This window comes from Macaca mulatta, chromosome 13, assembly GCF_049350105.2.
Source record: "Macaca mulatta isolate MMU2019108-1 chromosome 13, T2T-MMU8v2.0, whole genome shotgun sequence".
Taxonomy (NCBI): Eukaryota; Metazoa; Chordata; class Mammalia; order Primates; family Cercopithecidae; genus Macaca; species Macaca mulatta.
The window spans coordinates 26,289,385-26,303,995 of NC_133418.1; the positions used below are offsets into that span (position 1 = coordinate 26,289,385).

General features: G+C 40.1%; 1 protein-coding gene across 1 annotated transcript in view; it reads right to left on the bottom strand.

Moving 5' to 3' along the window:
* Positions 1-14,611, bottom strand: part of RMND5A (required for meiotic nuclear division 5 homolog A) — a 61,806-nt gene that overhangs the window by 29,711 nt on the left and 17,484 nt on the right. Inside the window, exon 2 of the mRNA XM_015112803.3 lies at positions 11,047-11,189. Within this exon, the coding sequence (XP_014968289.1) occupies positions 11,047-11,189 (143 nt within the window). The remainder of the gene's footprint in view (positions 1-11,046; positions 11,190-14,611) is intronic.

The window sequence follows — 14,611 nt, forward strand, 5'->3', positions numbered from 1 at the left end:
ACAGGAAAAAAATGGTCTTTGTTTCAGTCTGAGATACCCCAATAAGTACCCAACTGCAATTTATAGTGTATCACAGGAAGGAATTTTTCCACTGCTCCTTTCTAAAACTTGTCATGCTAGAAGAGTAAATAGGTATATTTTTAGAGAATTTTTTAAAAAGTAGATTTAATAATGGCATCCATGAATAAAATAGAATCAAGCGAATGAACTGATTTCTAGGCATTATATATAGCAATATTTTTAGAGGAATGTAATGATGACCTGTAAAAGCATGCTCACTGCAGCACTGTCTATAATGGGAGGGGAAAAAAGGAGAAAAAACACACATGCCTATCAACATATTAATCCATGGCACATCCCAACAACTGCAGTATTGAGGTTGAAAGTGGTTGTGGGGGGATGGCCAAGTAGTTAAGACAGTGGTTTATGTACACCTCTGGGTTTGCCTTTGAGTTATATATGCATGGTCCCGACTAGAAACAGCATACTACGGATTTTGAAAACTGAACTAGGGAATAGACCTAATTCCTAGGTATCATATTGGTTACCAGGTGGTACACATACAGGACAAATCTAAATAACTGTAATGGCTTTAGAAACAAAACTAACATTGAAACCACAACCCAGAAAAGACTGGCTAGAACTTGTGGCCTGAATCCAACAAGGTTGATTGCCTGCTAAACCAAAAATACCAATATTCTCCACAGAACTGAAATAAGACCTAGGGTACTATAACACATATTCAAAATGTTCAAGATACTGCAAAATTACTTGGCATACCAAGAATCAAGAAAATCTCAACTCACATGGAAAAAGATGATCAACAGACACCAATGCCAACATGACACAGATGGTGGAACCATCTAAAACTTTAGAGCAGTTATTATAAAAATACAATCAATCTTGAAACAAAGGGAGTGACTTAGCAAGGAAAAAGAAGATACAGTAACCAAAATAAAAAATTCATTGGATGGACTCAACAGCAGAAGCAAAGTGGCAGTGCAAAAAGTCAGTGAAGATCAACAGAAATCATCCAATCTGAACACCAGAAAACAAAACAAAACAAAACAAAAACAGAGCGTCAGGGACCTGTGGGAAAATTGTAAAAGATCTAACATGTGTGTCATCAGAATACAAGGAGAAGAGAAACAGTACGGTATAGAAAAAACCAGTTAAAGAGTATTTCCCAAGTTTAGCAAAAGACATAAATACAGATTCTAGAAGCTCAGTGAACTCCAACATGGACAAATTCAAAGAAATCTGACCCAAACATCTCACATTCAAACTGTTAAAACTAAAGATAAAGGAAAAAATCTTGCAGGCAGCCAGAGAAAAGTGACATGTTACTTACAGGGGAACCATGATTCAAATGACTACAGATTTCTCAACAGAAACTATGGAGGCCAGAAAGAAGTGGCATGATTGTCAAGTACTGAAAGAAAAGAACTGTCATCCTAGAATTCTACTTCCAGTGAAAATGTCCTTCAGGAATGAAGATGAAATAAAGACAGTCTCAGATGGAGGGAAACTGAATTTACTGCCATCAGACTTGCTCTAAAAGCATTGCTAAAGTCTTCAGACAGAAGAAATGACAACAGAAGGAACATGAAATATCAAGAGTGAAAGAAGAGCAAATGTACATCACAGTGTGAAAGCTTTCCCTGACTAATTCAGCACCCTTTATCTTTCATAGGCATTGCTCCCTAATAAATGTTTTGCATTTCTTTTTAAAAACGTATAAACTTGGCCAGGCGCAGTGACTCACGCCTGTAATCCCAGCACTTTGGGAGGCCGAGGCGGGCAGATCATGAGGTCAGAAGATCGAGACCATCCTGGCAAACACGGTGAAATCCCGTCTCTACTAAAAATAAAAAAAAATTAGCTGGGCGTGGTGGCGGGCACCTGTAGTCCCAGCTTCTTGGGAGGCTGAGGCAGGAGAATGGCGTGAACCCTGGAGGCGGCGGAGCTTGCAGTGAGCGGAAATCGTGCCACTGCACTCCAGCCTGGGCGACAGAGCGAGACTGTCTCAAAAAAAAAAAAACCAAACAAAAAAACAACAAAAAAAAACTTAACTAGACAAGGCTATTTAGATTTAACGAAAATTGCAATCCTAGTCAACCACTGCTTAAATATACAGTCCAACGAATATGGGATTATTTTATATGACATACAAGAACAGACAGTAAGTAACTAGTAACAGCAACTGCAAACAACCCACTATTTACAATCACAATGCAGGAGTGCCCTTCTCCAAAATTAAGCACATTTTTCTCCCTATAAAGAGCTATCTACCCTATTTCTAGACGTGAAAACAGTAGCCTAAAACTGAATACATACATTAAGGTTTGGAATCACTCAAGACAAAACAAACATAAAAACCCAACAGTACTGTCAGTCTTAATTTTTATTCATTTTCTTTTCACAGACATTTTTCTTAGCCAAGTACTTAACCTAAAGAATAGAAATAATTGGGCGGGCATGGTGGCTCACTCCTGTAATCCCAGCACTTTGGGAGGCCAATGTCGGAGGATCACCTGAGGTCAGGAGTCAACATGGTGAAACCTCGTCTCTACTAAAAATACAAAATTAGCTGGGCGTGGTGGCGGGTGCCTGTGATCCCATCTACTTGGGAGGGTGAGGAAGGAGAATCGCTTGAACCCAGGGAGGTAGAGGTTGCAGTGAGCCGATATCATGCCATTGCACTCCAGCCTGAGAGACAGAGCAAGACTCCATCTCAAAAAAAAAAAAAAAAAAAAAAAAGAAAGAAATAATACAAAGTACCTAGATGCTAAAGCAACAGCATCCATGCACATAATGAAAAAACTGTTACCTAGCACACACAACTGCTTGTATAAGATTATCATGTTTAATTTCTATTGATCAGATTCTGCCTGTTGAGAGCTAATTTTATAACAGTTCATCATTTTTTAAAAGTAACTTATTTTATTTTATCTTTATGCTGTCTATAACAACTAGAACACTGGAGGTGGTACTACTTTCTGCCTCTTCTGGAGTAGAGGCTCAGAGGCTGATCAATGTTACTCTCTCCCAAATTCTACTTCCCAAAGGGCCATTCAGAAGCATAAAGGAATGGGTTTCTAAAGATCTGAAGATGACAATTTATTACAAACTCAGGAACCTGCCTATAACTCTCTAAATGTCTAAATGCACAGTATAAGCAAAGAATCAAGAGATTAATTAAGAAAGTTCTCTCACTATCTTATCAACTGCATTAAATCCAAATACAACCTTCAGGTTTCGACTTATTCATTTAATGATTTTTCCCCAAACAACAAATTTATTAGTACCTATTCCTTAGGAAAAAATAAAATAAAACAACTCTGGAAGACACGCTGGTCAGCTCAAAGCACAGATCACGTTGAAACAATTTTATCTGGTAATATATATATGTTAGGTCAGAATTTTAAAAGCTACCATCTGACAGTATCTGCTCAGATCAAACAAAATAATCCCTTGAATTCTTTCCTTAATATACATATTAAAAGTAAGTATTGATCACCTAGAAAATTACAAAAAGAGTCTAATATTTAAACAATTTTCTCTGGGTTTGCTACAAAGTTTTACAACGATGCCCTATGTGTACCTCCATTTTCTTAAGGCTTACTATGGTCACTACCTACATAGATAAGAAAAGTCAAACACCCTTACACTCAAAATCTAACTACATTCAAGCTTGTAACTTATTTGCTGCTCTTGGAAAAGAAGCATGAGCAATGCATTCGATTGTTTTCTGGACACTTCTGAGCTCCCTTCTACCATTCTGATTTTCCAGTATAAACTACTGAGGTAGATAAGTAAACTTCCATAGCTTATTTTCTGGTCACATGCATTAAAAATTAAAGCTAAGATTATAAAATATACAGAGGTTGAGGCAATGCAATACAGAGTCAAACTCCTTTTGTTATAACTGCAGGTTCTTACTCACTGTTGCACTAGAGCTTGCATTAGTTCCAGCTTCTGTTGCTAGGTAACCAAACTCGTTTGCATGGCTGTCCAGAAAATCCACAGCACTGCAAACCACCCAAGAAGTGGCTAATGAAGAGAAATACCATCTATAATTAACATCTTCTGTCTTACTATACTTTTTCTTTTCATATTTTTTAAGCAAAGAAAAGCTTTGGCATCCTGTTCTTAATTGGGAAGAAAGGATCCAAACAAGAACCAAACGCAAAAAAGCACACATCCAAGGGTGTGTCCATCCGGAGAGGCTGTTATGACTTGGAAGGAGAAATCCAGGACATACTAAATCTAGAAGCTGAGGCAGAAGAGGAGTAAATAACTTTGATACAACATCATTATGAAATTGTGAGATCTAAACAGGCCACCCTACCTGTTTGGCCATATCATGAACATACAAATCAGTCAGAAATGGCTTTCACTGTTTACCATCAAAAACCAATCCGTTTCTCAAATATATTTTATAAAATTATAATGACTGAGCAGACAGTGGTAACAATATACAGTAAAACTCAGTATTTAATTCCTAAGTGCCAATTCCCTAATAGCATTAACATGTATTTTGAAACTTCTCCATCTACTTTGAAGAAAAATTAGTGTATGAACCAACAATGTGCTATTGTTGCACCTACCAGGAACTAATTTCCCTTTTAAGCATCCAGTTAATCTGGTTTAGCAGTGAGAGGCAGACAGCAAAGGATACTTAACAGAGTAAGAAGACCTGGATTCTGGTTCCCCTCAGACTAACAGACGATACCTACTTTGCATACAAACCACACAAGATTAGTATTCAGAAGAGTCTGAAACAAACACACATCTCTCAATAAGAAAGACAACAGAAAAAATGGACAGAACATGAAATACACAAATAGGAAATTCCTAATGTTAAACATGAAAAGATGCCCCACCTTCAAGATGGTCAAAGAAAGGCAAAATTAGTACAACTAGATACTACTTCACACCCATCTGATTAATCTTTAAACATCTGAAGTCTGATTATACCAGGTGTAGGTGAGAAATGAGGAAGCAGGAAGTGTTGTTATATGTGTTTGGTAGGGCTGTAAATTGGTATAAACCCTTCAGGGGAAAATTTTACAATACCTAGTAAAGCTAATAATGAGGCACCTGTCCTATGACGAAATAACCCATTTTGAGGCATATACCAGATAGCAGTGCTTTCCAAAGCAAGGGCTGGAAAATGAACTTTGTAGTGTGTCATAATCAGCATTTTGTAGATGCATTTTTTGACGCAGACATTCCATATTCTCCTCACGGTATTTCTACCTCTTCTTTGGTTATCAACATTAAGAGAATGGTAGATTCACACTGTTATGTTATTACTTTATTTAAAAAAGTGAGGGAGTAATGTGCCAAACCACTCTGCCAGGCCTTCTGTCACATTTGCATCCCTATTCCTCCACTATTAGTTATCTGCCTTTCTGTGGCTATTTTATTAATTCTCCCAAGTATGACATGTATCTCTTACCATTCTATGGAAAGGAGAGAAATTCATGTGTAGAGTGGGTGCCCTCAGGGCACTAGGGATGAATTCTCTCAAGAACCTCCAGTTGAGAAAGGTTCCTCTAAATGTTAAAATCTGGGTTTTTAATCCCAGCTCTGTGACTTCAGGCAGGTTCCTTACACATCTAAGTTTTCACATCTGTATCTAGAGACAATAATCTCAACCTTACAAGTGTTTGGTGAAGATTAAGGTAAATAATGTACATGAAAACCTCTATGAGTATCCATCCATCAGTAAACCTTTAATACACAGTAGCTGAATCTGAGAGCCAGGCCAAACCTAACCAAACGTGAATCTGAGAGCCAGGTTGCCACCAAACCTTCTGCTTCTGTATTTAAAAAATCCTTATTAGAAAATATAAATAAAAACAAATACACAAAAGCATACAGATAGTAATATTCATTAATTTAAAAGCACTTAAATGCAAATTGCAGACTGTATTAGCTAGCACAGTTTAATGGATATTAAGTCCTTCTGTCCCTCTCTACCCAACATACATACCTTGTTTACCACACACATACCTACATAAAAGTCAGTTCTGGACTGCTCACCCAGAACTATCTTAAAATATTCTATATGTCATTTTTTTTATACCATTATTCCATTCACTCCTTAATATGTCAGCATTTTGCCTCACCAATGTAGATACTCCACCCAGTGGCAAAATATATGTTTAGACAATGAGGTTTAAAATTTTTTTTTACTATTATGTTCCCCTTCAACATTACCAGTTCTGCAATGGCCTCAGTGATTTCCTATTATAGCACAGTATTTAAGAACAGATTCTTGAGTGAAAACTTTTTCCAAACCTTGATCCACCACTTTCAAATTATATACCTGGGGTATGCTATTTGCTATCATTGAGTCTCAGTTTCCTCATATATAAAATGGGAATAATGTCCCTGCATCATGGGATATAAATGTATGTAAAGCACTTAGCTCAGTATCTGGAACACGGTCAACACTCAATATTTGATAGCCATTATCCACCTACTTATGACTACTACTTAGTCTGTTTTCATCCTATTTAATGAGGTCAAATTAACCCTCAACTGCTTTCATCATCTCATCAAATCCACACCTCTTAGGCCTTCCATCATTTGCCTTTCCCTATTACCAACAGGAGCACTCACTCTAATCAAGTCAATCTTGAAGCATCTTAAACATGAGTCAGGCATATTCTCACAGTTGCTATTTTGCCCTTTTCCAGTCTCAAGGAAAAATTTCATCTCACTGTTCTGCTGCTCTAAATCTTACCCATTCTTCCAAGCCAAATGTAAGATAGCAATTACCTTTACTTTATAATAAGCAGTGCCTATTCCAGCAAACTTCTTTCATGTAGCCTAAGAATTTTTCCAGTTATTTTATGTATACAAAACACCAATCTTATAAGGGACATGTACTATGTGGTCAACTTTTAATTATACCACATCAGATTTTATATATTAAAATCTTTAGTACTATTTAACACATATGCACACATACCTAGAAGTCTAAAGCAATAATCATTTTTGTTGACTTTTCTTAGGAAGTAAACTTTAGAAGTCAATTGACTAAATAAAATACTGAATAAAATACCCTAAACTGGACTGAATTCTAGATTACCTAAAAATGGGAGAGGAAATTAAGAACAGCCCAATACATTATCTTTACTAAAAAAAAAAAAAAAAAAAAAAAAAATGGTCACAGAGCAAATATTATTTATTTAAAATAAATAATGGGCCAGGCACAGTGGCTCACACCAATAATCCCAACACTGGGAGGCCAAGGTGGGAGGACCGCTTGAGGCCAGGAGTTCAAGACTAGCCTGGGCAACACTGCAAGACCACATCTCTATGCAAAAATGAAAAAAAATTAACTGGGCATGGTAGCAAGCGCATGTAGGCCCAGCTACTTGGCTGGGACTGGGATGCTGAGGTGGGAGGACCAGTTAAGCCCAGGGAAGTCAAGGCTGCAGCGAGCTGTAATGCTGCCACTGCACTCCAGCCTAGGCAACAGAGCGAGACGCGGTTCATAATAATTAAAAGCCAAACAATATCTTGGCTAACACCACCAGAAGCTTCTATTCTGCTTACATTTTCAGAGACATGATGTAGGGAACTTTACAAAGTAACTATTAAAATATAAAAGAAAAAATACCATTGAGCATGACTAAAATGTACTGTTTCTCACTCAAAATCAGCCTGCTCATAAAGGAGCCACTGGCTTCTTTGTCCTCATCCTGTGAGGGTGGGAGCACGTGTTCATAAAGTGGTACGCATAGGCTGATGGACATTCCAGTTTATTACTCAGGTCTGTTTGGTGTGGTTCTTGAAAGTCTTGTGCCACAGTGGATTCAGCTTTATCCTGTTTGGTCACCACCAATTCAGGTCCACCCAGCCTTTACAACAGGCTGCCCAGAGCTTACACAACTACCAGGTTCAAATTCAAAGAGCTCCTGGAGGACTTAACAAGTCAATGGAGTCTTATGTGACACAACCTACACGGAATTCCTCATGTATGCGAGAAGCCCATTCACAATGTCTAGGTACTTCTATTGGGGAAATAGCTTCCTCTTCAGCTGAGGCCAAGTAGATGCCAAAAATATGGGGAGAAAGTATACTGAAAGATATTAGGGAACTGAGTTAAAAGATCCAGGCTTTCCTCTGTGGTGGTAGACTACAGTACCACAAACACTATTCAGTGTCAACTAAATAATATAGTATGTATGTATGTATGTATGTATTGAGATGGGAGTCTCGCTCTGTTGCCCAGGCTGGAGTGCAGTGGTGCAATCTCGACTCACTGCAACCTCCACCTCCCGGGTTCAAGTGATTCTCCTGCCTCAGCCTCCCGAGTAACTGGAATTAGAGGAATGTGCCTAATTTTTTTTGTATTTTTAGTAGAGATGGGGGCTTGCCATGTTGGCCAAGCTGGTCTTGAACTCCTGACCTCAGATGATCTGCCTGCCTCGGCCTCCCAAAGTGCTGGGATTACAAGTGTGAGCCATCATGCCCTGCAGACTAAATAATACAGTTTCATATGATGGATGAGAAGAATCCAGAATCCAGGTCACCTAGAACCAAAACTACTTTCACAGGAACATAAAACAATTTTTGGGGCTGGGCACTACTCAGGAGGCTGAGGCAGGAGAATCGCTTGAAACTGGGAGGCAGAGTTTGCAGTGAGCTGAGATCGTGCCACTGCACTCCAGCTTGGGCAAAAGAGTGAGAGTCCATCTCAAAAAAAACAAACAAAAACACCCCAATTTTTTGAAAGAAACTGTAAAAGATTTACTTGAAAAAGTCCTTATAACTTCCAAGGGCATGAAAAACAATGTCCTCAAAAGAGCAACAAGTAAATTAAAAATACGTAATTAGGAATCTTCACCTCGAACACATCCCCCTGCCCAAATAAGCCAGAATGTAGATTATTCATGATAAATGTGTTTCCTTGATATCCATTCCCAATAAGATACTTCCATTTTTGGCACCAAGTACATCCAGACAATGTTTTGCCTTAAAGATTAGTCAAAATATCTGACAACCCTTATGAATATCTATAAAGACCTGCTAGATCTGGAGTAAGACATGCTCAGCCAGGCACCAGGAGAAGTAGGACAAGAGCAAAAGAAGGTTCTGATAATCATGACAGGACAACAAACATAAACTAGGAAACGGGGACATATATGGTCACCCTACAAGCTGCAGAAAGCATAATTGGTGAATTGTTTGCCCAACTGCTCCAGATCTTAGTCAGTAGCCCACACGCTACAATTATAGTTGCTGAGCCCATCCCCTCTTATTCCAAGAATCTCTGATTGGCTGCCTTGGAAGCTTTAGCTCTTCTCACTGTCACAGCACCTTTGGTTCTACTGTCCAAATGCTGACCCTCTGTTATAACTGCAAGCAGACTGGTGGTCATGCAGATGTCCCCAGGAACTTATTGGGGTTCTCTCTGAACTTTGAGCCATTAGAATCACCAGGATGCCTTGGTCACTGTCAACATCAAAATCTGAATCTTCTTAGACACCATAAGTAGTTACTGTACCTCTAGAGGAACAGAGGGTTCTTCACCCACAGTGATTTAAGACCATCTCTAAAGTGCCCCATCACATTCTAGAAGGATACAGCTGCTGGAAGAAAATGAAGTGTCCCACCACCACTCCCATAGTTCTTAAGCTCACACACACCAACAACCATTCCAGGAACCAACTGAAGACTTCAAGTATCATAGTACCAAATAGGGTTGATGTCAAACCCACTTTTAAAATTGTGTTCACTCTCTTGGAGTTACTGAACAGGCTTCCCAACCTCAAAACCATTTCAGAGAATACTCACTGCCTTCCCAGACTTTGCTGGTGACTGCCATCACTGATGTAACGATGTGGCTGGAACCCTGTGGCTGCCAAAACCAACCTTTGACTCTTTGGCCGAGTCATACCCCTCACACCACTATGGGAGTGGTGAGAACTTTCTGAAAGGTCACGAACACTTCTGTAAGCCACGACTACCAAAACAAGTCCTCTGAGCCCCTGCCACTCACGGTCTTGTCATACCACACCTACCAGTGATGCCTTATAAGCATATAGTCCTGACTCAAACAGCATCAAGCCTGGCCTTTTCACGGGATAATTTCTAACAGCTGGGTCTACCCATGAGTTACACGAACCACTCTTCAGATTCAATGAGCTTCTATTACCTCTGTTACAACTATCACTCTTGTGAGTACAGACTAAGTAACTCATAGGACTGTTTAGAAGATGCCTTTGCTACAAAGGGCACTCCTCAGAAGTTCTTCCTACCCTCCCAGCAGTTTACGATGTGTGAAGAGAAACACCCCTGACCAGTCACAATCTCCCCTATGTCTGAAGTAGTCAGAGGTATCACACAGTAACCTTGCGCTACTTCTCTTAGGCCCCAATAGGACTATGAACTCCATGAATAAAATCCGCCAGTACTAAAAATGATAACTGCTTATAAATCAACCACCAGGTCAAAGATGGCTTACTAAAAAAATGTCACAAGAAAAAAAACATCAAATAAAAGTGACCAGCCTCACTGCCTAGCAACCAACCCACTCACTCATTCACACAGAAGGCAAAATTCAAAAGTAGCTGGGATGCTCATAGGAAGATAACAGTTGGGATGATGCAGGGGAGACTGATACAAGGCTGTTATTCTAATCATCCCATAACAGGGACAGAGTCACAGCTAGGGAATTATTCAGGAATTAGGAGAAGTTACTCCTGGTAAACAAACTCCCACATATTGGGTTAAAATTTCTTTGGAACTTTATTCATCATGACCCTAGGAGCTCTAGTCATGTATTCAAACGGATAAACAATAAAGCTATAAAAGCAGAGAGTTTTAATTTTGTTTTTATTTTTTAAATAATAGCAACAGGGAACCTGAGTAAGAATAACATGGTAAAACAAGACCTGCAAAAGTTATCAAAAGCAAACATGACAGGAGTAGCACACTTTGTGAAAGCTAGTGTTATCAAAGTACTGACAGAAGAAAGAGAATGAAGCTAAAAAATACAAAACACTTCCTTCAATACCATACCTTATCAATGGCTTTTCCAACCCGAGAAACACTGCTGTGGATGTCTTTGTGGTCCGAGGCCAATTTTTGAACAGTATCCTTTATTCTTTTACAGCACTGTGTCAAAACAAGTGAAAGTGTCCCTGATAATTCAGCATCTTGGCCTATTAAAAAAGGAAGAAAAAAAAAGAAAGATTGGTTACTCACTAAAACAAACCCAAAAATGGCAAGTTTCTAATGGGCCTTTTGGACCACAAAAGATGGAAGAAAAGTGAAGAAAACTCAGTATCTGCTTTGAAGCTGATGGTCACATTCACAGATGTGATTTTTCAAATGGATACTAAGAAAGATATATTTTTTTTTATTTTGGGAAATAAGAAAATTTTACTGTGAAAGTAATCATTTTTACCATTACAAAAACCAGCACAGACTGTGAATAATACTGTCAAGGCACTATTATTTTTGAGAAAATAAGTCTAAGTGAATAAACTCACTTATTAAACCCAGTTACACTGTTCAAGTCATTCTCAAAACGTTCTGATTGTTACTAAATTTCCTCAACAGAGATAATTTAGTGCAAACACATCATATTCCATATAAAGAAGTAGAAGAAAACAAACTTCCCTGGATACCACCATGTGCGGAAAAGAGTTAACACAGCAGGTCATAGACTGCTACCCTTAGAGAGTCCTGCTTACAAAGTCGCCTCTTGGCTGACATATAGAAACTTGGGAGTTTGGGAGTGTTCCCATCACTCCCTAACTCAGTGTTCCCCCTACCTTTTTGGCACTAGGGACCAGTTTCGTGGAAGACATTTCTTCCATGGACGAGGGCTGGGTGGGATGGTTTCAGGATGAAACCGTTCCACCTCAGATCAGGCATTAGTTAGATTCTCATAAGGAGCACGCGCGCCAGATCCCTCGAATGTGCAGTTTACAACAGGGTTCATGCTCCTATGAGAATCTAATGTTGCCACTGATCTGGTGGCAGGTGGGGCTCAGGCGGTAATGCTCGTTCACCGCCACCTGCCCCCTCCTGTGCGCGGCCTGATTCCTAACAGGCCACGGAGGGGTACTGGTCCATACCCGGGGGTTTGGGGACCCCTGCCCTAGCTGAAAAGAATGGCTCATTGTGCCTAAACTGTTGTACAGTGTGGTTTATGGTGAACATCTGCTTTCCTTCTGGGAACCTAGAATTTTGATACCTGCTGGGCAGTGAGTACCTGGCTTTCTCCTGGCTTGGAGAAAGCTTCCAACAGTCCTCTCCCAGTGAAGTCACACGGAACATGCTTAATTCCTGCAGCCATGGGTTGTGAGAAGTGTTAAGGGTTGCCTACCAGGGAAACTCATTAGAAGCTCAGTGCCCAGGATTTTTATTGGGGGCTGGTCACCAAGGCACCCACTGCCTAACTCTGGACTGCCTAACTTTGGACTTTTGCCCCATGAATCTTTTCCCTTTGGTGGTTTTGCTTTGCACCCTTTTGCTGTAATAAATTTTAGCTAAGATTATATGCTGAATTGTGTGAATTCTTTTAATGAATCACTGGAACCTAAAGGTGGGTTTGAAGACCCCTGACACACATGATCAACCAAAAGTTACTACAGTTTACATCCTTTCCCTGAGCTACCTCCCTCCAAATTTTGTTCCTACAGCGGGAAAAAAAAGAGTTCTCGAGAAGGGAGAAAAAGAGACAGATAAAACAAATCCAGTTATGGTATTTGTCATTTATCTCTATATCTACATATTCCCACCTGTAAGCAACAGGCCTGGTTTCTGAAATGCTAACCAACATTATATAGCAGAGGTTCTTGAATTTTAATTTACTTCAGAATCACTTAAAGTTAAAACAAAGTAGCTGGACCCTATCCCCAGAGTTTCTCATTCAGTAGGTCTGGGATGGGACCTGAGAATTTGAACAAGGAGCCCAAGAGTACAACAGCCCTAGGATGCCCACTCATTTAACCAATATTTATTGAGCACTCATTATATGTGACAGGTACAGCAGTGAAACAAAATAACCAAAAATCCCTTCCCAAGAACTTAACTTCTGGCAAGAGACATAACACACAAAATAAGCAAACTATAAATGATGACAAAAGATGATACACGCTACCTGGGGGAAAAAAGCAGGGTAAGAGAGATGGGGAGCATGTATGAGTGGAGCAACCGCAACTTTAAAACAGTGCTGGCATGGTAGGCTTTACTGAGTAGATGACACTGGAGCCAAGACTTGAAAAAAGTGAAGGAACTACCTACCATGTGGCTGGCTGCTTTGGGGAAAGCATGCCAGCCTGAGGGGAGAAAAGCCCTATTGCAAAATACACCTAGACTATTCAAACAACAAAGAGGCCAGCATGTCAAAAGTGGATTTCTGGCCAAGGAAAATAGAAGAGGTCCAAGAGATAATGGTCCTGGTTTGGTAGGATCTTTGGCATTTTAAAGACTTAACGCTTTTACGTTGACTGAAAGGGACCACTGCAAGGTTTTGAGCAGAGAAGGCATATAAACTAACAAAAAAAATTTTTGGGGGGTTTTTGTTTGTTTGTTTGTTTTTTTGAGACAGGGTCTCGTTCTGTTGCCCATACTGGAGTGCAGAGGCACAATCTCGGCTCACTGCAACCTCTGCCTCCCAAGCTCAAGCAATCCTCCCACCTCAGCCTCACAAGTAGCTTGGATGACAGGCGCCTGCCACCACACCAGATAATTTTTGTATTTTTTGCAGAGACAGGGCTTCACTATGCTGCCCAGGCTGGTCTCAAACTTCTGTGCTCAAGCAATCCTCCTGCCTTGGCCTCCCAAATTACATAGATTACAGGCATGAGCCACCATGCCTGGCCGATAAAACATTTTCATATGGTCAGTCTAACTGGCAACAAGAGTACCAGAACTGAGCAGGAAAATAAGAGGCTGTGGCAGCAATCTAGATGAGAAATGACACTGGCTCAGTCCAGGATTTCGTGACTGGACATGAGGGAAGAAAAGGACTCACAGATGTCTCCAAGGATTCTAGCCTGGGTCAACTAGAAAGATGGGGTTGTCTTCAATTAAAACAAAAAACAAATCAGCACTTTGGGAGGCCAAGGCAGGAGGATCACTTGAGCACAGGAGTTTGAAACCAACCTTGGGCAACAGAGTCAGACCGTGTCTCTATAAAACATACAAAAATTAGCCGGGCATGGTGGCACACGACTTTGGTCCCAGCAACTTGGGAAGCTGAGGCGGGAGCATCACTTGAGACTGAGACATCTAGGCTGCAGGGAGCTACAGCACTTCACTCCAGCCTGAGTGACAGAGCCAGACCTCAACTCCCCATCCTGCCAAAAAAGAATAAAGGCTGAGCAGGTATGAGGGATGAGGAGAGAGAGAAAGTTCAGTTTGGGGCTTGTGAAGTTTGAGACGTTGAGTAGGCACCTCGGTGCATAAGTGGAGGAGTTGGTGACATATACAAACCTGGAGTTCAACAGCAGTGTTAGGGCTGGAGATACAAATTTGTGAGTCACTGCCATATATATATATATAAAACTCAATGCATGGGACTATATGAAATCATCGGGGGAGTCAGTACAGACACAGAGAAGTGATAAAA